At 50.4% G+C, this 26,438-nt stretch overlaps 1 protein-coding gene across 2 annotated transcripts in view; it reads right to left on the minus strand.

Annotated features, from left to right (window-relative positions):
- Positions 1–6,648: 6,648 nt before the first annotated feature.
- Positions 6,649–26,438, minus strand: part of AJAP1 (adherens junctions associated protein 1) — a 116,166-nt gene continuing 96,376 nt past the window's right edge. For both annotated transcript variants that reach the window (XM_082469523.1, XM_082469524.1), the window contains exons 3-6: positions 19,054–19,141; positions 16,588–16,830; positions 14,685–14,816; positions 6,649–7,783 (exon numbers count right to left, since the gene is read on the minus strand). In XM_082469523.1, coding sequence (XP_082325649.1) covers positions 14,744–14,816; positions 16,588–16,830; positions 19,054–19,141 — 404 coding nt within the window. In that variant the 3' untranslated portion in view covers positions 6,649–7,783; positions 14,685–14,743. The remainder of the gene's footprint in view (positions 7,784–14,684; positions 14,817–16,587; positions 16,831–19,053; positions 19,142–26,438) is intronic.

Consider the following 26,438-nt stretch of genomic DNA (forward strand, 5'->3'; position numbering starts at 1 on the left):
ATCTCTTCTCCCCACTACTGGAGAACATCTCAGGGAGCAGCAAATGCCATGGACAGTGCTCATCTTCCCACCAAGCAGAACACATAGGCATCTCTGAAACCTTTGCTGAACCCCAAGCCTTTCCATGTCATCTTGTGCTGGGAATTCATAAAAGGATCAAATTTATGGTCAGTCAACTGAGAACTGATTTCGTTCAAGTCCTTTCACCCTTCTGGCTTCAGAGGAAGCAACCCAAATGCACATGAAAAGCAAAAGAACAAAAATAATGAAACAAAATGTGTTTTCTGTAGGTCACGACAGTTCGACTCAAGGCGTGTGTGGCCACAGGTGGGCTCTGTAAAGCCTGCTGATTTTTCAAAACCAGCCACCCATCCCTGTCTTTAAGGCCCTTGACTGGCAGTTGTGCTTGTATGTGGAAATGGCACAATACTTAACAGTGCCTTAAATATCTCTCCTTTCCAGAACTTTCATGTCAGTTCATGTCTGCTTGCTGTAAGTTCATCATGAAAAAAATACTCACATTGCCTTGTAGACCTTAAGTCGTAGGCAGTCACAACAACACTTGATGTTAGAAATCCATACACCTAAGGGAGAGATAATACAGAGTGGAGTCCAGCCTAAAATAGCCTTTGGAGGCAGAGGGAGAGAGTTCTTTCTGGTGGTAGCCGCTGTCACAGGAAACCTTGTCAAGAACAATGCTATTGGTTCACTGCTCTACTGCTACGTGGATTCCAGCAACATAAAACTTCAGAAAAACCCCTCTCTCCTACTCCAATTAATCCCCCAAAGGCTGGAAATTGGGTTTGGGGTGTCACAATGGCTTTGAAAGTGTCCCTTTTGGCTTGGGACAATGGTGGTTGTTCTTGTAGTTTCCTGCATGGTGACTTGAAACAAGTGTATCGGGGGTCCTCAGAGAGTTCCCCATCCCAGACTTTTAGTGGCAACAAGTCTTCATGGTACATGATGATGCCCAAAACTAGAACTTAGGATTCGTTTCTCCCATGAAAAAAGTTCTCCCCACTTCTCTGGAAGCAATAACTTGTCACATTCAGTAAGACTGGCATGAACAGCCAGTTCACCAATCCAAAAGCTATAAACATCAACACTAAAGAATTTATTGCAGAATTTCAAAAGTCCGACAAAACCTCACCAGTGTGGACGGTCGAGTTTGGGTCCACATACGAATGAAGCTTCTGGGGAGTTATTTGGTGTTGCAAATATTTGGGTGTTGTTAAGAATCCAGGTCTCCAGGGGATTCTGTTTTTAAGACAGAGACCACCTAGGACAAAATTAATTAACTTTATAAAGAAGGGTTTCCTACAATCTGACCTTCTCTTCGTCTACTCCATGACTCAGCAGATATTTTACTTTGAGATGCAATATAGGAGCAAGAGTTAACTCAGCCCCAGGGGATGTCTTAGCAACCCTCTCGGCTTATTCTATTAACCCATTTAATTTATGCGCTCCATGGTACATGTGTGATCTGATTCCTACCTACATGGAAGAGATAACAGGGCCATTTACAGGTTCACTGACCCTTCCCCCACTACTCACTAGCTATTTACACTCCCCCCACCCTAAGTGTTTCTAAACATTTGTGTCCCTCATGGCAGGGCCGGCCCAGTTCATACCCCCCTCTTAAGCTGTGGCCGTTCCATATAAGACTTAGATTTATGGATTCATTCAAAACTACTCTCTTGATTCTATGCCCAGTAACTCTTGGAGCATTTAACAGGGAATCCATCAAGTGGGAAACACAATGGGGCTCCTGGAAGGATTGATGTTAGCATTCCAGCTCCAACACAGGCACATATTATAACCCAGATGACCATTCTCTTCAGCTGCCTTTACAGTTGGGTGTGGGCCGTGCGCTTACAAGTGTGAAGTGTGGACCTGTTGCTGTCGTGGTGTCTGGGAATGCATGGAGAGAAGGCCCTCGCCCCCAACCCCCCTCTGTCCATGCACTACTGCCTTCAAGAGCCCACACAAGCGTCTCACCTGCCTTCTCCTTGCCCTTTTATATTCTTGGCCCCGTTGTGTGCACAGCTTTCTCATCGGTGCAGACTAGCTGTTGAACCTACTCAACTACAGTGAAGCAGAGTGGAAGGGGGTACGTGTGAGCCCACCCCCCTACCCCGGGAGGCTGGCTGCTCTGGCGGCGCTGCTCCCCTGACAAAGTGCAAATGTTACAGCTGCCCCTTTGGCATAAAGAGAGACTGGGCCCATAGTTAGATTTCCTACTTGCATGCTCACGTGATGACCGATTTGAACTCTGGAGTTTGGCTATAGTAGGCTTGCTGGCTGGTATCTTTCTAGAATCATTTGTGGTCCAAAGAAGCTCAATCTTTCTGTTTGTTTAGTGGGCGGGGTGATATAAAAAGATTGCTTCTCTCCCTACACCTCTGTTTAGCCCACTCTTCACATTCAAATGCAAACTCGAAACCCAGAAATGCAAAACTGCCCAACCATGCCTCACAGTTTTTGGAATGAAGGGCTGGGAGCATATTTCAAAATGACAATCAATCATTTAAGACCTGGATGGAAGCCCCAGGAATAACGCTGAGTGTAACTAACACAGAGATCTTGGCCCAGAGTAGGCGAAAAAGCACAAGTTGGGAAGAATAATCAAAGATTCTCAGATGGTGAGAGTTTGGCTCATTTATGTGGGCTGTGCTATTTACATTGGAAAACAAACAAACTATCAAAAAACAGTACGGCATAGGAAATTGACAAACTGCACCAAAGTAACCACTCCAAAATTACATGAATCACAGCATGTTTTGGAATAAAAGCAGATGTTGTTTAAGAAGTATGTTACTGAGTATGTTCTGTATTGAGGTTGAACTTTGGAAAAGGCAGCTGCCTTCTCTAATGAGGAGGGGTGGCTCTCCCTGGGGACCCTGGTGTCCAGTGGGCCTCCTCTCTGTCCTTGAATTCCTTTGTCCTCCTTGAGGCTTTGTTGACCTAATGGTGACTTGACAACCTAGGGATGGGGAGGGGACCTGGGAGAGAGGGGGACAGCCATCCAGGAAGAGACCAAGTTCATCACCTGGGTGATATACCTCATCCTGGTCCCATCTCTCTGTTTCCCCTGTCATGTCACTCCTTGCTAGAATGACTGAGGGGTGGAAGAACGTGTCATGACTAGGACATCTTATTCCTTGGCACTGCATTTTTATCCAGGAAATAAGAGTAAGGCGTTCTTGCTCCCTCAATTCCAGACTGACCTTCAGGAAGCAAGTGATGATTTCCCAGTTGGAAATGATGGCCAGATGAAGAAGCCCAGACAACTCCCATTTCTCTTTCTTTCTTTCCTATGATTCTGCTCTGCTGCCTTCCTATCATTCATCGTTCTCTTGAAATTATTTTGTTTGCTCTGTGTCAATTGTCTTCCTCTACCTGGCATAGAAAGTAAAACCCACAGGGGCAGGACCATGTCCATCTTGCTCCTCACTGATCACCAACATGGCAGAGGTTCAACAAGTCTTTGTTGAATAAGCAGATGGATGGATTTTCAGCTAATTGCAGGAGCCACAAAGAGATGTTTCTCTCTTAAGTGCATATACGTGTAGTGCCTTCTTAAAGAACTCCCATGCTGCAGCAAGAATGAGAGCTGAATCTCAACAGAACTCAGTATCTTTTCCCATCCTAACTTGTGCAATAGCTCCTTGGAAGAGCCAGGGTAAGAGAGCCCAGTGGAATGTCAAGACTCAATTGGGCTGAGATCTCCCTGATGAAAGAGTGTCAAAATGTGGACAAAGAAAAAGTGTGTACGGATGCCGTTTTGAAATGAAAGGTTTGAGAAGATCCAGCCTGACCATAAGAGAGCTGCTGGTCCCAGCCCTGAACCTCAGCCCTGGTTCCTCTTATTATCTTCCAAGATAAGCATCTTGAGCTATTGATGATGCTGAACCATCTGGGAGAAGAAGCAAAAGAGATGGAATATCTCTATGGGCAATAGAGTCAAATAGAGACCATACAGGGCAAAAGGGTCTATTTTCTATTGTGTCCATGTCGTGAGCGAACACATGGCAGTGGACATCCACACACAGAATTCCTGAAGACCAAAACCTGCAAGGAAAGTTCTGATTGGTGTTGAAATGTGGCCGAGAAAGAGTAACAAACTTGTCAGAAGTAAGAATGTTTGAAGAGGGCAAGGTCCCTGTAGTAATTACTGAATTCCTGGTGGTCAAATTCAGAGAGGTGGCGGGATCTGCTGATGAGTGTAGGTTTCTAAGTTTAAAATATTCCGTGGAGGACTGAGATGAATGTCTGGGGGTTGAAGGCAACACAAGAAGTCCACCCGCACTCAGGACTGGGAGGGACTGGAAACACTTCGGAGAAAACACGGCTTCCTAAGTGGCCTCTCCGTGGACGCTGCTGGACTCTGGGTCTGGTAGGAAAAGGTCAGGAGTCTTTCCTGATCTTGCCCGGAGCATCTTCCCCTCGGCACTCAGAACTTGTAAACGGAAGGAATTACACCCGTTATTTCAACCAGATAAAAATGGCATCAAGTACACATAGAAGTGATTAAGCCTAGAAATAGACTTGACCACACAGCAGAGAGTTCCTGAAAGCCAAGCCCAGTTGTTTTAGAAGTTTTAAGAGTCAATAGGTAGGCAAGGGACAGAGGTGATGTGCTGCCCAGGGGCTGATGACTGTGGGGTTTCAGACTCCCTGAGGGGATAAGATGGAGGTGGACAAATCTTTGGGGACCTCACCAAACAATAGGTGAGTACCTTCCTTTGAGTACCTTTCTTGAAGAAGAAAAAAAAAAAAGCTAAAGCAAATGTAAGAACTGGGGCTCTGGGGCCTAAGAAGTTACAGCTCTGAGGTTGATCGCAGAGGGATCGCTGATGGATTCTGAAATCCAAGGAACCAAGAAGAAGGAACACTGACTGACCCAGGACATCACCCCAGGGCTGAGGAAGGGTAGCCGGGCCAAACTGATCAGACACAGATACATACAATGCTTGGACACGTGTACACGGGGCCTGATTCAGGAAAAAAACCCACGTTGTATCGTTTCATAGACTTGACTGTGGGTGGAGCTGAGTTTTGTAAGTCTGCTCACTTTTCATTTGCTGTCTCCTTGTATAGAGATCGTGTTTCCAGGTAACCATTTAAAAAATAAAATAAAACATTTCTACACACACTTCCTCCATCATCATGAAATGGTAGCCTTCCCCAAAGTGGATTTGTCTTGACAGATGTTAGACTTCCCGGTGGGGAACTGCAAGTGTGGCTTGTCTGGTGGCCGTATGTGCGTCCCCCAGCCCTGCCCTGAGCGCGAGCCAAGGGGCTTGTGTGTGTGTGTGTGTGTGTGTGTGTGTGTGTGTGTGTGTGTGTGTTGGGGGCGGGAGGGGGTCGCTATTTTCAGGTTGCTTCGAAAGCTCGGTACCACCCGGGGCTCAGGCATCCCGAGGGCAGCCCGAGGTCCGGGGAAAGGGCCGAGCTGCAGTCAGAGGTGACGCAGTAGTAGCTGAGCTGCATCCCTGCCAGGAACCCCAGGCTCTGCTGTCGGTGGTAGAACAGGCCCCTCAGCTACCACCTCCGTCTCAGAGCATCCGACACAGAGCGGCAGGTCCCACGGCCCTGAAGGGTGCTGACAGCCCTCAGCTGGCGCTCACACCAAGCTGTGCTCGCCTGAGTCAGGAAGGCCCCAGAGCCACCCTACAGCGGGAGAGTGACCGGAGGATAATAAGATGGGTGAGCTGGATGCCGGGTAGAGAGTGGTGCGCCGTGGAGCGCCGTGCAGTGAGTCTAGAGCCTGGAGGCGATGGATGCCAGGGGTGGATGTTTGCAGCGTCCTGTTCAAGCTTTGGGGGGAGATGGGGAATGACAAAACGAAAACCAAAAATCCAACTTTCCTACTTTTTGAGCAGTTATCACCAATACCGATCTTAATGGGTGCGATAAAATGACATTTTCCCTCCACTGGCATCATTTTATTCTCCCATATTTCAAAAGGTACCAAAGCCAACTTTTCAAGCACATTTCAAGGTGTTGCAGAGGGAGCCTGGTGGAAGAATCAGGTCACCGGCCTGACCGATAAGTGGGAGGGGGGGTGGGGGGAGTTAGTTCCCTGCCTGCCAAACTGGTCTGTGGCATTGCAGGACCTACTGGTGAAATCACTCATAGGAGACAGGCCACGTGCACCGAATCTGAGGTCCCCATAAGGAGGGCACGCCCTCTGTCTAACTGGGAAGCACGAAGCCCAGATGGACCCCCCATCCCTTACAGCGCCCCCCACTAACCGCACGATGGGGCATCAGGGCGCCTTTGTAAGGTGAGGGCTGGGAGGGAGTATTTTCAATGAAGTGTGTGGTTGGGATCCTCTGTAAAGAGACTCCTGTCTGGGCCCCTATTTCCACTGGGAGGCTCCACAGTAGAATTCTTGATGGCAGGGCACACAGGTTGACCAATGGGAGCCGACAAGAGACAGCATCTTTGCCACCATCTGCACCAAAATTTAAAGTCACTCTTGGGCTCAAGAAAGAGCAGGCAACCTCTGAGTGCCAACATGTGGGAAAGAAATGCAGAGCACACTGACCCAGGGATCCAGTGCTCCTTGCCAAACGAACGGGGAGCTCACATATTTCTGAGTTCTGCTCTGACATATGCACACACATTACAAGGATATATTCCTTTAATTTCTGCAACTGGAAAATTTCTTTAATTCGGTCTATGCTTGTATAACACAAAGATGGCCAAGAATCCACCAGCCCCCACCAATCTGACGCTCAGGCCCATCTGTAAGTGGCCGGCCACACACGTGTGCACATGGCTATTAGGTAGCTTCTTCAAACAATTCAATGAAAAAAGATCGTATTTATATGTATATAGATTACATATATGTATGTATGTATATAAAACCATGGCATTCTTCATTCTGGCCCAAGATAATAAATCACACATCGCGCCACTCACCAAACACCTAGCAAACGCAGGACATGCCATTCAAGGGCCAGTTGGCGTGCATCAAGGCCACCTGGCATGGATGGCAATGGGACACCAGGTCACCAGGAAGAAGACGCTCTCTCGCGGAACTGCATTTCCGATGTATGCATATATATGTGCGTACGTGTGTGTGTGTATGCGCGTGTATGCCTGTGTGTGAGTTTGCAAAGTAGAAAACACCAGTTCATTCTGTTCATACTAAGCATGTTAAAGAAATCAGATTTTGTAACCGAGAACACATTTTTTCTTTAAAAAGGAACATTGAAGGTCTTCAAAAATTGCTACAGTACAAAAAAGGGGTGTGTGTGTATGTGTGTGTGTGTGTGTGTGTGTATGTCTGTGTGTCTTTATATATTTATATATGTACATTAACCAGAAATAGCAACTCTATCGGAAGAGATGCCCACTCCTGTTTTCTGTAAGATTTCTCCTCGTGGTTCGCTTGGCTTCGGCTTTGTCACCAAGTCTCTCGGGTCAGTACATGGCACATAATGGTATTATTGGCACAGGTTCAAAATCGCAGTACAAATCCCAGCTTCCGGTGTGTCCTCCTGCCCTTTCTCTGTCTCCAGCTCTTTCTCTTGGATCATCTTCTTTCTGTTCCCCAAAGAAGCTCTCGGAGAAGGCAGTTCCCCATAGGCGTCGGCATTTTTATAAAAATATATTTGGCCTATAGCGTCCTGCTCTGTGAGTTCCCCACCGGCAAACAGAAGTGGTAGGTGTGGGGACCCTCCCCTTAGATAGTTTAGTTTTAGGTTTTGTGTTTTTTTGTAATTTGTAATTTTTTTTTTTTTTTTTTTTTTACAGGTTCACCAACGGAATCCTGCATGGAAAGAAAACAAGGAGAGATTAAATGGCAGCGAGCCGAGGGCAGGAGGTGTCTACACAACCCCTCTGAGCCTCCGTCACCGAGACCCAGGTGCATGGCTCCCTGGCTAATGACACCCAAGTGTCCTGGGGATGCCAAGGCTGTCTCACTGAACCTGGTCACCAGGGGCTGGTACACACGCTAGGAATCCCGGGGGGAACCTCGTGTTAACTACGGTAACTGATGGAGTGGTCCTCCTGCCTGCGTGGGAGGGGGTCTGGGCTTCACGAGAGGGCGCTGGGCCCACCCCCAGCATTAACTCACAAGGAGTGTGGCACCCCAGGCCTACAGGTGACTGAATGCATCCAGCATCCTGCTCGCTCCCTTTCCAGCTCCCACCACCACAGGCAGAGGGACCGCCAGCTCCGCAGAGGGACCCCCAGCTCCACAGAGGGGCTATGGGAAGCAATGGAGTCCATTTCAGTCCACTGCTCAGCTGGACGCTCGCTGAGGCTGGGACTCAGGAGAGGCTAATGGATTGCATCAGAAAAACCACCTCCCGGATCTCCCCAAGAGGTGATCTTGCTGGAGAGAGAAAGAACGTGAACCAACATGCTTGCAGGCCAGGTCAGCGGGCTGCAAAGAAGCCGGTGGCTCTTGCCCAGCCTGGGGGTGCCACCTCGGAAAATGGGGACCCCAGAGTCATCCTGCCTCAGTGACAGACCCCTAAGTCAGCATCCCCCAGGGAGTCAGAGAACTACAGCCATCCCGGGCACGGCCAGTTGAGTCGGGACGCCCCACAGCTCGGGCCGGAGGGGCTTTGGCTCAAAGCTGCAGCTCCATTATGAGGAAGGGGCCATGCCTCTCTCTGCTGTCACTCAGAGCCCTCACCTGCACCCACACTGCAGGAAATGCGGACCCTCAAAATGGTATAAAGAAGAAGGTCATGGCACCCTTCTTCTAAAGAGACTAGGGGGGCAGGGCTCTTTCTCCTGAATCAAATAAGCCCCCTGGGTGATCCTCGACAGGACAGAGGGCTGAAGGGCATCCAGGTGGGGGGACACACCTGCAGCCCGCAGGACAGCATCTGGTCAGCACTGACTCCGTCATCTTCTCCGAGGACATCGGCCTGCCAAAGTCTATTCCACGTGGGGAGGGGGTGGCAGTGCCCGTTCCCTCTCCAGGACCCCTCCCAGTCTGGACGAGGAAGGCAGGGCCCCTGCTCATCACCTTGCCCTGCCTTTTACCTCTAAATGACACCTGTTTGGGCAACTCCAGGAGGCCAAAATGGGGCATCTACTCATCTCTTGTGGGATGGCCTGCTCTGCTGTAAGCAGGGGTGTCATCACGTGTGATGAAACGGACATCCCGTCAGATGTGTGCTGGACCACTTTCGGCAGCATTACTCCAGCTGTGCCCCGGCCCCTCCCGCCCACTCCACTCTCTAGGATTTGGGGGTGGGAGGTGGTTAAAACAGAGAGGAATGTCCCTCTTGTATGTGTATCTGTTTTCTAATCTTTGGAAAGTTAAAAAAATGTGGAGACAAAGCTTATGTGATCCCCCCTTATATGTGGTCCCTAGAGTTGTCGTGGAGATGAAGAGTGGAATGCTGGTTGCTGGGGGCTGGAGGAGTTAGTGTTTAAGGGAGACAGAAAATCAGTTTGGGATAATGAAGAGTTCTGGAGATGGATGGTGGTGATGGTTGTGAAAGCAATTGTGAATGTACTTAATGCCAGAGAACTGTCTTGTTGGAAACAGTTTAAATGATCAATTTTATGTTCTGTGTATTTTACTACAATTTAAAAATTTTTAAAAATACATTGAAAAAATATGGGGACACTAAAAGCTGGGCCTCGTGACCATTTGCCCAGTCCTGGGACAGTCTCCGGTTTGAGCTGCTGCCCGCTGTCCCAGCAGGATGACCACCGCGCCCCTCTCCACCCTCAGACGGGTCCAGGGTGGGACCGTGAGCCACAGGGCCTCCTTCCCTAAGAAGGAAGGTTTCCTTGAGAACTGTAGCCTGGGGCTGCTCTCCTATCCTTTCTTGTGACCTTAACCAGACAGATCAAGGGAGGTGCTGCTTCTGCTGCTTCCCTGGGGCTAGCGTCTCCCAGGGGTTTTTCCAAACAGATATTATCTGTCGCTTAAAAGTCTTCAGTGCTTCTACGGTGGCTCCTCAGATTCTTCAAGACAAGGTCCCGCCCCCTCTTCCCCCATCCCTCCCTCTCCCTCTCCCCCTTCCAGGTGGCACCCCGGCCTCAAATCGCAAATCTCCTACCTGAAGCCCCCCAAGTTTCTGCTGACGGTCACCTCCCTGGGGAGACCTTTGTGGATACCCCCTCCTTTCCTAAACGTAGTCTCTGTTTCATTTCTGTTACAGCATCGGTTCTATGGCTCCTCAGGCACAGGACGACCTGCATTGGTTTGTATCTGAGCATGTATATGTCACACGTCACCCAGGTGTCACAGGGTGCCTGCCAGGTCCACCTAGGTTTGCCCAGGTGCCAGCTTGGAGCCTGGCCTGGGGCGAAAAATCAACACTGGATGAAACTCAGAGAAGAGGCATCTCTGTAAAAGGAGCTTTGTCCTTATCCCCTTATCTGCCTGGAATGACCTTCACATGTTGCCTGCCTGGGAGGATGGATGGAGGGGCTCCTGGGCCACCTGGGGGCCAAGCCTCTTCCAAACCTTCCAGCATCTGCTTCTATCTGGCATCTCAGGATGAAAAAAAAGGAGAGAGAGAGAGAGAGAAGGAGCGATGGCTCCAACTCTGCGCCTTGAATTGCCATTGGAACAGCAGTGCTGGCTTCCTGCAGAGGTGACTGTCCCCTGCAAGAAGAAGGAGGGGTCTGAGGTACCTGGCCATCTTCCAGGCCTGCCCTACATTCCAGCTGAAACCCTGCTGCTTACACTCAGCTCGTGGGGGAGGTCTCGGGTTTTTCTGCTCCAAAGGCTCAGAGCAAGAGCCTCTCAGCCTGGCAATAACCCTGGGAGGGGAGGGAGGGGGAGGTGCGTCCTGCTTGGAGAAGGGCACCGGCGAGGTAGTGTACCCGGCGAGGGTGTGCATGCAAGACTCTGGGCCAGAAAGAAAAGCTGTGGCTGCTGAGAGATCTGAGCGTTTGGATCCAGGATGAATTCTGACTTGGGAGAAACCAGTGCCCTCTGCTGCCCAGACGGGGATACTCGGCTCCTGGACACCGCCGGGCTGCGAACCACACGGGGGGTCCTGGGCTTCAAGATCAGCATCAGCTTTTGCAGAACAAAGAGAACAGGCAGAAGGCAGCAAGGCCTCCTGGAGCGTGGAGCCTCTAGTTAGTTTCTCCACTTCCCGAAAAAAGCTCCTTCCCCACCGGTTTCCTTGGTGCCGGTTCTCAGCTTGGGGAGAGAATGGTTTCCAGGAAGGTCTGGATGTTGCTTTGAAGAAAATGTTCCTTTGATTTCCAGAAGCTGGATATTCTGTTAATGTATTTTTTAGAACAAAGTGGGAAGGCTCAGGTGCGTTTCTTGTTTGTTTTCTTTTTTATTAGTTATATCTTTGGCGTGTTTTTGAAAATAATAACACATGATTTATTTCTCACTTGCTTCAGATGCAAGAGCTTTTATGACTTGTCAGGCTGGGCTCAGAATGAAGTGGCCTTGGCAAACGGAAAGATCTGAACACTGGTGAGGTTTTCTGAAGTTTACTCGCTACATGAAAAATGACAGGAAATTAGCCCAAGAGCCAATGGCAGTTGTGCGTCCAAGGTCCCTTTCTTCGGAGCAGGAAAGGCCACCTCATTTTGTCTCATCCAGAGCATTCAATCAGGCTCCACCACGGAGGGGGTTTGAGGCAAGAGTTTGCCGGAATCTCTTGTAGAGGTTCAATCTAGGCAAACAGGCTTAACTTCTGCCCAGGCTGGGTCACCTGTGTTCACAAGCCCCGGCACTGCTGTCAACCCGCCAGCAGGGAAGCAGATTGGGCGGGGCTCAGGTCCCAGATGTACGTGCGGGTTAGCGTGAGCATGCCAGACGGTGCGGTAACAGACTGCTGTAGCATCATTAAAAATGCATCTGGAGAGGCTTAACAGTTATGCAAGAGATAAATATCTCCGCTGGCTCTTAGACCTTAATTGAATGTTTTAGTATTAATTGCTATTTATTTAAGGGACAATAAGAACCCCAGTAAATCTGAGACGTCTTCCTGGCTCTTCACCACTCCATCTTCATGTCCAGGCACTAACTGTAAGCATCAGGGATACTTTGAATCCAAATGCTTCCCTCCCAGTGAGTGATAAACAGTCCGTCCGAGACACAGCGAAGGGACGTGGAAGCATTTATCAAGGACTAACAAGGCTGCTCGCGGGGTCCTCCTGGTCCGTGTCTACGGGAGGAGATGGCTGGAGGGAGCCGTTGCCCTGACTCTGCAGGCACGGCGTCTGAGCGTGGCCAAGCTCCCAGTAAGTCCCGTCGTCTCTTCTCACCTCCCCAAACCGCCCACCTGAGATCCACGTGAGTGGGTTGAACTCTTCCAACACAGAGGTGCCCCCTCCTGTAGATGGGGGTGGTCCTGAAATAGCTCCTCGGGCGGAGTTGGGAAGTGGGGTCCAGACACCTTCCGGAGAATGTGGTCCCTGGGGCCATCTAGGGTGGCACATGGGGAGAGCCTACCCCACTCCTTCTGTGCCCCGTGCTTCTGGAGAGAGAAACAGGCTAATGGCACAGGAAGGTCTTCTGGAGCAAAGACGTGAATAAAAGCACTTTTCTCTCCCCCAGTTTGATTTTCTTTTAAAGCCAGGGAGGTGGCTCCACATGCCGATGTGAATGAGGAGGTCCCCGGCCCAGGCTTTCGGAGGCTCGGGGGCTGGCCTCCCACCTGCTATGTCCCTGCCCTGCAGAGTCAGGCTGAGTGGCCCCAGCAGGGATGCAAAGGCAGCTGGAAAGCCCACCCTCATCTCCCACAACCCAACCCTCTTCCCACTTGGGGTCGGGCCGGGGACGGAACGGGGCAGAGGCATCCACGGGGGATGGCAGTCAAGGCTCTCTGACCGGTGGTCAGAGCATGGCCCTTGAGCCAGGTGACCTGGGGTCACGTGGCCCTACCACTTACAACCTGACTGGCCTCAGGCAAGTCACGTCCCCTCACCGGGCCTCAGTTTCCCCTGTAAGATGCACTGCTGAGAAGACCGAATGAGTCTCTAGACATCAAGAGTGCTCCAGTGAGCTGCCACGTGAATGTCCCACTAGGGAACTGTCCCCACCCCACCCCAGTTTGGGGCTACCTGGAGTGGAAGGCATGTCCACCTCCAGGGCCACAGGCCCACAGCTCTTGGAGGAAGAGAGCAGAGGTCTTTGATGCGCATGGCTGGCATCTCCCAGGTCAATGCCTTATGTGTTTATGCATTTTTGAAATCCCGACAGAGATGCTGGTGCCCACCTGGCTGCCCTGCAGAGGCCTCATCAGGCAGGCACGAACTCCGCAGCTAATAGACAGGCTCCCCATCGCTGGCCTGGTCAGAACTCCAAAGGGAGCTCACTCGTGGTCTTAATGAGGAATCACGTCCAGGCAGACAAAGGCACAAATTTCTGGCGGATGAGCCATGCCCAGGGCATCTGGCCCTTGAATGCTGGGGACAGACTTCCTCTTACCTGCCTCACCTGCACATCTCAGCAAAGGCCTTTGGGTGGGGAGGGTCACTTTCCCTTTTAATCTCATTATATTCCTTCATCCATCAGCTGAACATAGAGCTAAGTGGATCATTTTGGCTTTGGGACAGGAAGTGAGGGCTGGAGATTTGATTTGGAGCAAAGATGCAATTCACTAGGGCTGGGATTAGGAACTGCTTGATTCACACCTGCTTCTCAAAGCAGCTGGGCCCCCCGACCCCAGCTAAGTGTTGCAAGCAGAGGCCTCTGAGGGTCCCATGTGCACCCCAAAATGACACCACCCTCGCCCCAGGCCCTCCCCTGACTCTAACAATGGCATTTTCCGCTCAGTCCCCGTATCAGAAGATGAGCAAAAGTAAGGAAAAAAATTTTTAAAATATCAATAAGCCTAGAAATTGGGTTCCCTACTCCTGGAAGGGATCTGATGACACATTTAGAAGGAATATCTGGGGGGAAAAAGATACTCTCTGTGGATGAGCAAGATGTCATCCTTTGAAAAACCTAGCATCAGAAGAGAAAAAGAAAAAAAAACAAAAACCCTGGTCGCCTCTATTGACTGTGCATCCAGAATGTGCAGTCATGGGGTGAGATGCTCTTCCCCCCAGCAGCTCGCGTGTTTGGGAGATTCGGCACAGAAGAAAGCAATTTAACGTTAGCATCAAAGTCAATATCATTGAAAGCAAACCAAATGTTCCTATCCAGCAGAGCGTGGAAAATTCATCCTGTTTTGGTACCGGTCCCTGGCTTCAAATTAGTAGATGTCTCAACTCTTCACTTTCTTTCTTTATCATTTTCTTTCTTATCTCTTATATTTATATTTCAAAATTGTATTTTAATTCCACTCTGTGTTCTCCCACCCCTCCCCGCCATGTAAAGATGTGATGGAGGCATGACGTCTGCCCACTTGGCTGGGGCCCTGATCTCTTCTCATTGCGGGAAATGAGAAGTGTACTTGTAGCTCGTTTCCAGAACTGGTGTTCCCTGCCCTACAGGCCATCCTAGGGGATGGAACGGCACTGACGGAAATGGCCAGGGTGCCAAGCAGGGGGTTCCTGAGTCTGTTACTCCCTTCCACCAGGACATGGGGCATTTCTAACGAGTGCAGCAGAGAGACCACAAGCCCGGCCCTCTGGTTTGCATCCAGAACGGTGATGCCCTTGGAATTTCACCTGCCATGTCCAGAAGGGCTCCCAGTTATCCCAGAGGCGAGACAGGGGTGGGAAAGGGGAGGCCAAGGGAAAATCAATCAAGGTCCAATAAAAGAGGTACATACCATAAAACAGACACATGGCGTCTGCCCTGCCCCCAGGAGGTAAAAAAGCCTTCGGCCAGTCAGCAGGAGATTTCAAACCATTTCTCAGACACAAAGGCCACAGGAATAAGATGCCGGTCAGAAGAAGAGGGTCTGCAGCAAGCAGAAAAAACGGGCTCACGAGGGCTGGTACATAACACCCGACAGGCAGGCCGGCTCAGACCTGTGGCAGAAAACTGGCTTCTCGAGTAGAAAAGAACCCCAGGAAGGTGATGCTTGGCCTGGACCCACTGGCCTCCCCTCCCTATGCTGCCCAGGGCTCCCTTCCGCCCTGGAAGGCCTCGGAGGACACGCAGGCTGAGGGATCCACACATGGGAGGAATCTGGTGCTGAGACCCACAGTGGTACCATCTCCAGATTTCAGTTTTTGATTTCCAGGACAATGCAAAGCTCAGGGTCTCTGCCTCTGAGGGCAGAGATTCTACCCACTTTACTGCACATTCTAGAGAGGGCAGGGCCTGATGCCTAAAATGCGCACCGCACCGCCCCCCGCCACCAGGTGTTTCATCCCCTTTGAGACCGAGCTACCATTTCCCAAGGCCAGTGGGAACCAACAGAGCATCACCTTCAGCCCCAGGGCAAGAACCTGTCCCATCCAGTGCTTCCACACCAGCCAGCTATGCCCACCCTGCATGTGCACAGGGCTCTCCTAGGACACAGGGGCAGAGAGAGAGACACAGCGAAACACCAAGACCCATCCACTCCCTTCCCCTCCTTCCCCCAAAGCCTGAAGCACTGGCTGGCCAGGATTTACATCCAGACAGGCACACACACATTTAATGAAATGGTTTGAAAATCCTTCTGCCAATTCTTTGTGAACTCGTCCTTCTGGACGGCTGGAGTGCAACCCACGAGCTCCCCAAATGCTGTCGAGTAAAAGCAAAGTCGTTTAGAAGGATGGTCTGAGGTTTCTGCTCTCGACAATACGGCAGAGTCTGGTGTGGAGACACAAAGAGAGGAGAAGCAGAAGGTGTTTAAGGAACACACACTCGCTCTCCAGGACGGGACAAAGTGACATTAACTACGGGCACAACAGCTGAAGGTCCCCCCGAGTCTCCTCGACCTGGGTTCTGGGAGAAGCCCCGTAGGGCACCTTGGGCAGTGTCTCCAGCCGCCACTCCTGCCACTGACTGTGGGCCCCTCAGGTCAGCCTGGTGTCCTGCTCATTTCTTCCTAAGATCTTTAAGTTATTGGAGAATTCTTTTTCTTTTAATTTACAAAATGATGCATGAGTGTGTGCTCACTTTTAAAAAAATAGCTATTGATGTTTTAATCTAATTCCGGATAAACTTTCAGAAGCTGACTCAAGGGTTTCTTAAATATTCCCAGGGATGGTTTTAGAGGCATGTCTTCTTTGAGGGATTACATATGATTCATAAAAAAGAGTGTTTAATAACCAGGAGTCTGGTTGGTATTTGATATTTTTGCTGCTGACATTTTAGTGATGGGGGTTCAGAGATATTGACCAGGGAGGGACCGATCATGATTTGTTGACATTTGGGAGGCTTGAGACTATGAGGCTGGCTTTGGATTCTGCACCCCATAATGCCCGCTCAGCCTCCACCATGCGGGATCCAGGGCCGGGCAAGACAAGTCCATCCACTAAGCGCAGGGGTCTGGAAGTGAACCCTGGCTGCTGGATGTCTTAGCACCATTTTATGTCTACTGTGCCCCTCTTGTCTCATCTCAGCAAACTCAGCTGCCTGTGTTTGCTTGGACCATCACAAAGAGATGGGAAGGCCGCCTGACACAGATAAACAGCCCCTGCATCCCCAGGAGGGGACAAGGCCGCCTGACACAGATAAACAGCCCCTGCATCCCCAGGAGGGGACAACGGCCGGGTCTGGCCCAAGCCTGTGCTTACCGGTTCCCGTTAAACGTGGATTTGTACTCCCCGGCCGGGTGCAGCGTCTCGTCAGTGTACACGGGCACAGACGCCCGGACACACTCGTGCGAACACTGGAGGGTCTCGTTATAGGCCGTGAAGATGTCCAGGCTGCTGGGCACCCGGCCGGGCGTGAAGTCCGTCAGGTTCTGGCAGCTCTCCTCCTGATGGTTTGTCTTCCGCTGGTGGTTGTTCCTGCGAGGGTTCCCGCTCTGGGCGCAGCTGGAGGAGAGAGAAGTCAGGGTGGGGGTGGGGGGATGGGCAGACGCCGAGACCCACAAACATCTCCAGCGCTTACACTGTGGAACCTTTATCTCCAGGCATTAATTATACATCATTTAGTATTAAATGGTAATTCCCAGCCTCTTCAGAAAGATCAACCACAATCAAGCAATCAGCTCTTTTTTCAAAAAAAATAAAATAAAATAAAATTTGAATTTTAAAGGCGGCCATTATTGCAGGGAGGATTAGAAGGTAAGGGGTTGACCTGTGTTATCGGAGAGCGGAGGCCTGGTTTGGCCAAAGAATGTCAGCTGGGCAGAGACGCTGACTCCGTTTCCCCAGGAACACCTGGATGGGATGGAAACTGTGATGGGTGCCCACGGGGAAAGCCACGTGCACAGGTCGGGGTGGCCATCGTTCATTTGGAATGGACCATGCAATTATCTTTGGGGAGAGTGAAAACTGGGGAGCCCTTATCCTCAGCCCCTCCTCTGCCCAGGCTCACAAGCTGGAAATGAAACTGGATCATAGGGATCTATGGAGAGAACTGTGCCTTGTGCCCCGTGGGTACCCACCTTAATCCCCTGTTCTTCTGGACCACAGAGGCTTCCAGACGCTGTGTAGACCAGACACGGGGGTCCCACCTTTGTTGGCCAAGGAATTTGATGGAGAAGGTACGTAGGGACCCCTCCCAACCCCCGGAGGGGCAAGTTCACAAGGATGGAAGGAAGCGCTATCCCCACAGAGGAGGGAAGAGAGGAGGAGATGGGGGGCGCCTCCTCAGGACACCAGTTCTCTTCCTTTCCCCCCTTCACGCTCACAGCCTTTGCGAAGCGAGGGGGCTCTGCGAGGGGCGGGAGTGTGAGCCCGTCTCCCCATAAATTGTGTTAACTCCCTTGTCTTCCCAATGAGAGAAATTCTGATTGCTGGTGGGGAAGATCCGCCCATAAATGAAAGTAAGAAGATGGATGTGAAAGCCAGGGGACACCCCCAAGGTCATGGAACCACTCATCCACCCCCCTGAGTTGTCCTTCCCAAAGGACTCTTTGAGGGTTTGCTGTAAACCCAAAAGTGTGGGAAAACCAAGAGGAAGCTTGCCTGCCTATTACAAAGTCACAGAGTCCGAGGTCTCCTTCGGGGGAGGGGCTTTCCCTCACCAGGATGGCCAGTGGGACTGGATCCGCTCAACACCCGTGTGGTCCAGGGCTCCGGAGCCCCTTCTCTGGACAGCCAGCCTTGCCCAAGATGCCCTGTTGGGAGCTCACAGTGGTCCTTGTCACCTGCCCCAGAAAATGCCCCGGGTCCTGGGATTGCCGGCCATCAGGAGCGTCAAGGCCTTGCTGGTCTGTTCTGGGGTGATGCCACTCCCCTCCCCATCCTCTCTAATCCTGGAGACCGGCTTTCTCTTGCATTTCCACACATTTCTGTTACTTGGAGGCTCCAGGGCAGCTCCCTCCCATCAGCCTGTCTGACTTCCTACCGCTGGTCAGCAGGGGGATGATTTGGGTGTATGATTCTACGAGGGCCGCTCAGCTTCGATGTTAACAGGAGCCTTGTTTGCTGGAGGAGTGACTGCAGGCAGACAGGGGCCTGGGAGGCGTGCGAGCAGCAGGGCTAGCCAGAAGCTCCCTGATTTTCCCAGGGGTGTAGCAGGTGTGTACACCCAGCCAAGGCCAACCTCAAAGTAGGCCAATTTCCAGGAGGAAATAGGCAAAGACAGGCCGCCTGGAGCAAAGCAGTAACCTAGTTCAGCAGACACAGAACGGCTGTGAGAAGAAGGCAGGAGAAAGAGACCAGGACAGCCCAGGACAGGGAGGGGCAGGCAGGGACCCCACCCAGGCTGCTGGTGGGAAATAAGGAGAAACGCGCTGGGAGGGTGACATTCAAAGGGGCACTGGGATCCAAGGGATGGGCTTTGGGAGCAGGACACCTGCTGCCTGAGGAACTAAGTCAAGGAGGCCGGGCTCGTGTCCTGCAGAGAAAGCCACCAGAAGGGCAGTGTCAGAGAGCGACACCCTCACCAGCCAGCCAAGCTGCCCGGGGCAAAGGTGAGCGGGTTTAGCAGATCAGGAGTCGCATGCTGCTCTCCATCCCAAACAGAGAAACAATTCCCTGGGCTGTGAGCCGAGATCGCGTGTGAAAAGTAAGGACTTTTCTGTGTGTGCTTCCCCGGGGACCCCTACTGATCCCCGTTTCCAGGCCAGAAGGGCCGAGGATCCTTACCAGTTTTTTAAGACAAGAGTTGTAATCAGAGCAGCTATGACCATGATGAGGGAGACGGTGATGGTGATGATCTGATGGACCGCCAAACCTGGAAACAGAGAAAGGGGGAGGGGGGCAATGAAACCAGGGGCATGAGATGAAGGGGCCCAGGAAGGGGGGTGTGGCGACCTGTCCCATCAACCCGGCTCTGAATCCCATCATGTGCACACACCCTGGCAGGGGGCCCACGTTGACAGGGCCTGCCAGATGCTGTGGGTACCGGGGCTGCTCTCACCTGGAGCCCAGGAAGGGAGGCCCCAGCCTGGCCTCTCTCAGTCCCTGAGCTATGACCCGGCCCCTGGGCAGCTGTGTCCTTTCTTACACCTGCCGAGCCCTTCATCTGGCACAGGTAAGCACTGTCACCCCTCCTTTCTCTCCTCCCAACCTGGGTAAGTTCTGCTCCTCAAGTCTGGGCACCAGGGCAGCTGGCCTGCAAGTGGGAGCAGGGTTTGGCCAGACCCAAGTGGAGCCAGGATGGCCCAGGATTTACTGGGAAGGTGGGTAAGAGGGACATGTATGTTATAGACTCAGGCACTTATAGACTCAGGCACTTGGATCAAGGGGGAGCATCTTCCCCTTTCCAGAATACTTTCCAAGAAGTTCACTCTCAGATAAGCTTCCAGGGAATAAAAGATCCAGGCCCAGCAGTTGATGCTTCCCGAAGTCCCAGAAGAGGATCTGCAGTCTGGCCTTGCGACTCCGTCTCCACTTGTGTGTGTATACGTGGTGGGGGGAGGGGGCAGGGGAAATGGCAGGACAGGGACAGCAGGACTGGCCACTCCAGAAGCAGCCAGAGCCCTGACCGAGAGCTGTCTGCAAACCCCACACGAGGACCAGGATGGCAGAGGACAGGAATTCTCTCCTCTGCCCCCCTCCTCCTGCATCATCTTTCATCAACCACAGATGCAGAGGGAGAGAGAAAAGACAGGCCGGTAACACCTCTGGTCCCCTCCCTGGCTAACTTCCTGACAATACATCTGTTACATCCTTTCTGGGACGTGGACACTAGGGCTGAATCTGCTGGTCACTGAGGGACACTTGAAAGGTCCAGGGCTCTGGCCCCACCCTCCTCCCGTCAGCAAGAACCACACCTGAGGAGCTGGGGGCTAAAGGCTGTGAGGGGCTCTGCAGAGACCCCTGCAAGTGGCAGCACCCTGCTCCCTGGGAGTGCTGACTCCCCACGTTGTTTCACCTCCGCCATTTGAGCGTCTGTCTCTCTCCACTCCTGACATCCATGTGCAGAGGCCTACCCATCACACTTGAGAACCCGGCGTGTCCTGGGGTGAGAACACCGCGTGTGCATGGTCCAGTGTGGAGGGTTTCAGAGTGTAAGATTTTTCTGGCAGCCTCTCAAGGACACAGTCTCACAAACAGGTGTTACCTCTCTATCGAATATGATCCACATGGGGGGAGTTGTTAATAAATGATTCAAAATTGCCATGACCAGAAAACAAGCTTTCTCTTCCTGGCGGCCTCTCTTCCAGGCTATTTCCGTTTGTCCCAAGGAATTCCCTTCCTGAGTCCACAGGATAGGCACCACTCGGAAAACTGGAGAAAATCCATGAATGCCATGGGCCTCCCTTCATTCATTCTTTTATCCATTGATTCAAGAATAATTTATTGAGCACCTATTGCATGCCAGTCAGTGACAGTTTTGACTAACTCAGCCATGGTGTCTGCCCTCAGGAATAGATTCTCTGGTGCCCATTTTTTAAAGTGGCAATGTTCACTGTTGGTTCTGGCCAATGGCTTCCCATGCACCTGTGCCCAATATGTGGCATGTACTATAAATCTCTGAGCCAGCTTGCCTTCCCTCTAGGACTGCCAAATCAGCTTGCCAGTGGGGCTGAAAACTAGTTATGCCAATAGGGACCACCCTCAATCTCACCATGAAGTGCTCACCTGCCTCAGTAATCTCTATGTATTTACCAGCTTCCCTGAGACCCAACTCAGACTTTGTTGGCAGAGGGAGGTTGAAATGGATGTCCAGTTTAATGGACAACCAGGAAAGATGGCTGCTCAGTCTTCCCTCACCCTCCATCTACACAATCCTTCTGGTCCAGTCAAGAGATGGCCATGCTGTCATGAAGAGTACGTGCTCATCCTGTGTTTGTGCTTCCCGTGATGAGAAGGAGGCTGATGATGGTGATGGTGATTATGATGGTAGTGATGTTGATGATGGTGGTGATGACGGTGGTGATGATTATTATGATGATAATGAAAGTGGTGATGATGGTGATGATGATAATGTTGATGGTGCTGTTGCTGATGGTGATATTGACGATGGAGGTGGTAATAGTGGTGATGTTGAGAAAGTGGTGACTATGGTGATGGTGATGATGGGGGTGGTGATGATGAGGAGGAAGATAAGGAGGATGATGATGATGTGGTGATGATGATGATGATGGTGATGATGGTTGATGGTGGTGATGATGGTGATGATGGTTGATGGTGGTGATGATGGTGATGATGATGGCAATGACGATACTGATAGTGATTATAATGATGAAAGTGGGAATGATATTGCTGCTGCTGATGGTGATGATGATAATGGTGATGGTGGTGTTGCTGATGGTGATAGTGATGATGGGAATGGTGATGGTGGTGATGATGATGGTGATAGGATGCTGGTGATGGTGATGGTGATGATGGTGGTGATACTGATGGTGATGATGAAGGTGATTGTGATCATAATGATGTTGGTAGTGAGGATGGTGATCATAAGTATGCTCAACAAGTATTAGCAATTGTCAGGTGTGTTATTATCCCATTTATTCCTGGCAACAACCCTCAGAGGCAGATACAATCATCATAAACCATGGAAGTGAAAATCATCTGGGCAAGTTTGTGTAAATTCCTTGGGTCATATAGAATGTGCTGGTTCCAAAGCCCACACTAAGAGCAGTAGTATTGTATGATTTTGAGCTCAGACTTTGTTCATCTCAGTTTTGGGTTTGATCTGGGGTCCTTGCATCTTCCAAGACAGAGGCTGGCACCTCTCCCCTTCTATATTCTTGAGGAGAATAATCTTCTAAATTATGGAGACTGGTGTTTGAGCCTAACCACCCCTTCCATGGATAGATCTCTTAAGGAGTGCTCCAGGCTCATGCCATAAGCCTCTCAGCCATCTTGGCAGGTCACACCCCCAAACTCCATGGCAAGAACTAAACCATTGTTTCTTGGGCTAAACATGCCATCTTCTAGGTCAGGACAATTCAACATCTATGGAGTGTAAACGAACACACTGAATGGGAATGAGCCAATAGGAGTAGGGATTTGTCCAACTTCAGGCCAAGCCCAGCTAGAGGCACTGAGAGTTCCCTTGGAAGAGCAGGGCACTCTGTGGTCCATGCCCTAATGTCTGCAGGGCCAGAGAAGGCCCAGGCCACCACCGGATTTCTGACCTCACATCTTGTTACCCGGGGAATTCTTCTGTTGAGTTGAGTATTTGCAGTGACCAAAGTCCTTGGAAGGGAAGTGTTCCATGAGCAGCTGTATCTTAGATGTTTAATTCTCCCCCACTCCCTCTGTGGGTGAGGATGGGAAAGCATTGATTCTCTCCTTCTGGTGGATGAAAGAAACTGAGGCCCAGAGGGGAAGACAGTTGGCTCAAGGGACCCCCTCACTGACGACTGCAAGAATAGAAGACCAGCCCTTTGCCTGAGGTTCTCATGAATCTTTGAGGCCCTTAAGAAAGAGCCAAATCTTCATCATCTTTATATCCACACCTACACCCCCCACCCACACACACACATAATGCCTGACACAGTACCTTACAACAGTAGCTGTGTGGCATATTATTAAATTGATACCTGAAAAGTAGAGAATAAAAAACTAGGGGAGCAGGGAGAAAGGTAATGACATAATTCCAATATCTGCCTTGTTCTGGAAGTCCTTCTCCTGCCTTCTGTGTGAAATTTCTCCATAGGACTTGCCAAGTTAAAATTTGGAAAAAAATGATATGTAGGTTAATAACCAGCTAGGATCATCTGGGCAGAAATACAACAATAATATAACAGCTATGCTCTCTGGAAAGACTTCTCTATGCCTGTCTTCACACCCGTGATCAATTTAATCCACTGCCCATCCTGCAGAGCCAGGACGCAAGGCAATTCTCTACACTTGAGTTCCAGGGAAAAATCAAACATCGAACTCCAGATGAACAAATCTGTAACCACATTCTTGGTAATAAAACTGGTTAGAGGCAAACTCCTTACTGCTCCTCACGTACTTTTCTTGCAAAGCAAACAAACAGCCTTGTGCTTCCACGCCTGGCCCATGCGTTTTGATGGGTCACTGGGAGCCAGGCATAAGGAATCGATGGCTACAAGAAGACCCCACAGACCCCACAGTCATGATGGTTGAACAAGGACCGGGTCTTCATGTGGTAAGAATGATATTTGTAGGAAGCAGATGGGAAGATGGAAACCCTGTAAGGATGCCTCATCTTTTCCTCTCTTTGGGAGGTCGCTCCTAAGAAGATAATAGAACCACTCGTGAGAAGTTGGGTAGTGTTTCAAGCATCTGCCCTATCCTTCAGGCCTCCCCAGATGCCAGGAGTTGTTTCCCCATCTTTGTAAGTCCCTTAAGTTTGTGTGGATCCTGGGTAGGCAAACCTTGACATGAAGAGCCAGATAGTAAATATTTTAGGCTTTGTGGGTAGTATGGTTTCTGTTGCAACTTCTCAACCCTGAATAAGAGAAGCCGTGGGTCATAGGCACACCAATAGGCATAGCTCTGTGTCAATAACACTTTATTTACAAAAACTAACAATGGCCAGATTTGGCTCATGGGCTATAGTTTGCAGACCCTGATTTAGGTGAATAGCTGAAGGTGGTGTGGCTGATCAATTAAATAGAAGTATAGAATCTATTTTGAATGGTTGGTTAAAGCCGGGACTCAAACTCCCAACTTTTGGTTCTGTAGAACCTTCCTGCTCTACAATCAAAGGTCTACAGTCTTCTGAGACCTTCACTGGCCACTGTCAAGGTAATTTCAAAGACAGCCAAGCCTCCGTTCATCAAGTGGGTTCATAACAACCAGCAGTGGGCAGTTTCGCCCTACTGGGTATGTCCATGTGAAGCCAGTTTGAGAACAGATCAGTCTGTGTGATACTCAATAACAGGATTCTTGATTTTTTGGAGAGTGAAGATCAGGGAGAATCTTACCCATTGAGCCCCTCCAATGGCCCTCAGAAATAATTCAGCTATGTGTCTATCTCAATTTTTCCATTAGGGTTGAAAAGAAACCTCATTGTGTAAAAGACAGTAAGGACCTACTGTATAGCATAGGGAACACTACTCTGTACTCTGTAATGACCTATATGGGAAAAGAATCTAAAAAAGAGTGGATATATGTATATGTATAACTGATTCACTTTGCTGTACAGCAGAAACTAACACAACATTGTAAATTAACTATGCTCCATAAAAATTAATTTAAAAAAATGTTCAGATCATAGACTCCTTGCGTTGAGAGAGACCTTACCCCACTGGTCTGCAGACAGGGCTTTTCCTGCCACAAATGGGACTGTTCTTAAGAGGGCATCCTCTAAACTTCTCTTCTTCTTGAAAAATTTTTCTCAACACTCACACCTTCAACACTCACACCAGTTGTTCCCTCTGGTCAGGTCTTTGGTGCTCATTAAATAACGCAGACAGGAACATCTGTGCCATAAACTTTACTGATCCTGGGCAAGGCCATCCTCGAACAGCCTCTGTGCCAGCTGTTGGGTGGGCTGTGATTGGGTTGACAAGGTGGTTACCTTAAGGGAACGTGCACCCTAGACCCCTAAGAAAGGGGAAAAAACAACCCACTTTCTCCTCTCCACCTTCCAAGGTCAATATTGAATTAATCTTCAAACTCTTTGCCATTCAGACATGGTTCCAGAGCACAGAGCAAGCTGTGTGGGGAGTCTTGCTTCCCTTTCCTGACAGGTGTGATTGTTCCTGCTAATTTAGGGGTTCTTTCTGCTCCTGGTAATTGCCACTGTATACCAATGTGCTAGGAATCAGCTGCCATGCAGATAATGAAAAATTATACCCGGAATAATGGATGACGACAGATGGATTACCAAGCGCTGCATCAATCAATAGGGCTTTTATGGTTATATTTGTGGTGGTTTGTAATAAGATCAGGCCCCGAAGATTGATGGGGAAATTGGTAATCCATCTCTGGGTCTGGATGAGTTTCTTATTAAATGGAGCCAAATTAACTGTCCATGTCAGGAACCAACACCTGCAGGACCTTCCCTCCAGTCCTGGAGGGGTGGCGTGGGCTCATCTGGTGGTAGGTACCCTCGGATGGAGGGAGGAACAAGGGCCTGGAATTGAGGCAAAGAGATGGCATTTCTGGGTTTATAGTGGCTCATTTACAAAACAGGGCTCTTGTGCGCCTGCATTATGGAAAGAAAGACCCATTGACAAATGCATCCAAGAATGTCTGTCTCCAGGGGTTGGACAGGTGACAGTGAGTGCCCGCAATGCCAATTCCACCGCAAAGAGACCATTCCTTTCCCACAAACACTGCAAAATGTTGACTGCACAGGACATCTTTGACAAATGGTCTCTGGGAACATGGTGAAGCTCTCAATGTCCATGGCTGGACAGGCGAGAGGCTGGCCCCATTTTCTTGAGGAAGAGGTACCCCAAGGATGAGGGGCTCTTTCTGAGGCAGTTGGCCACCTGGGGGTTGGGGGGTAGGCCGTTGAGGGAAAATGCACCTTCTAAAACCGGGGCATTCACAGAAAAACAAGGCCACCTGCTTGGTGGCGGGGTCACAAAGACACCATTTTCTGAGTGACCCTGAAGAGCCTTCCACGGGGTGAGTGATGGACATGCTTGAAGCCAAGACTCTGCTGAGATGATGTGTCCACCCATTGGAAGTCCCTCCAGCCTAGGGCAGGACGTCAGTGGAGAGAACACAGGCTCACCCAGGAAACAGCTGTGCTGACACCTCAAGGAATCACCCCATAAGGACCTCAGGGCCAGGCTGACGCCTTGGTCCTCGGCCAGAGATGTCTGAACATGTCAGAAGGCACAGGGGATAGGGGTGGTCCCACTGGCATCTAGTGGGTAGAGATCAAAGATGCCGGCAGACATCCTACAACGCACAGGACGGCCCCATAAGAGAGAAAGATCTGGACCCAAACATCAAAGGTGCTGAGGCTGTCTGCTAACAGGAGAAATGCGTGAACAACAAGAAACGGGCACCCACTTCTCAAACCCACGTCGCACTATCTGAACTGACTTCCCCGGACACCATCATTGAGGTAGCATGAGGTTGGTGGGTCAGAAACATCCTAAGATGACACCCTCTGTGGCTGCAACATGAGAAATATGGTCCTT

Source organism: Balaenoptera physalus (genome assembly GCF_965194825.1).
Source record: "Balaenoptera physalus genome assembly, chromosome: 1".
Taxonomy (NCBI): domain Eukaryota; kingdom Metazoa; phylum Chordata; class Mammalia; order Artiodactyla; family Balaenopteridae; genus Balaenoptera; species Balaenoptera physalus.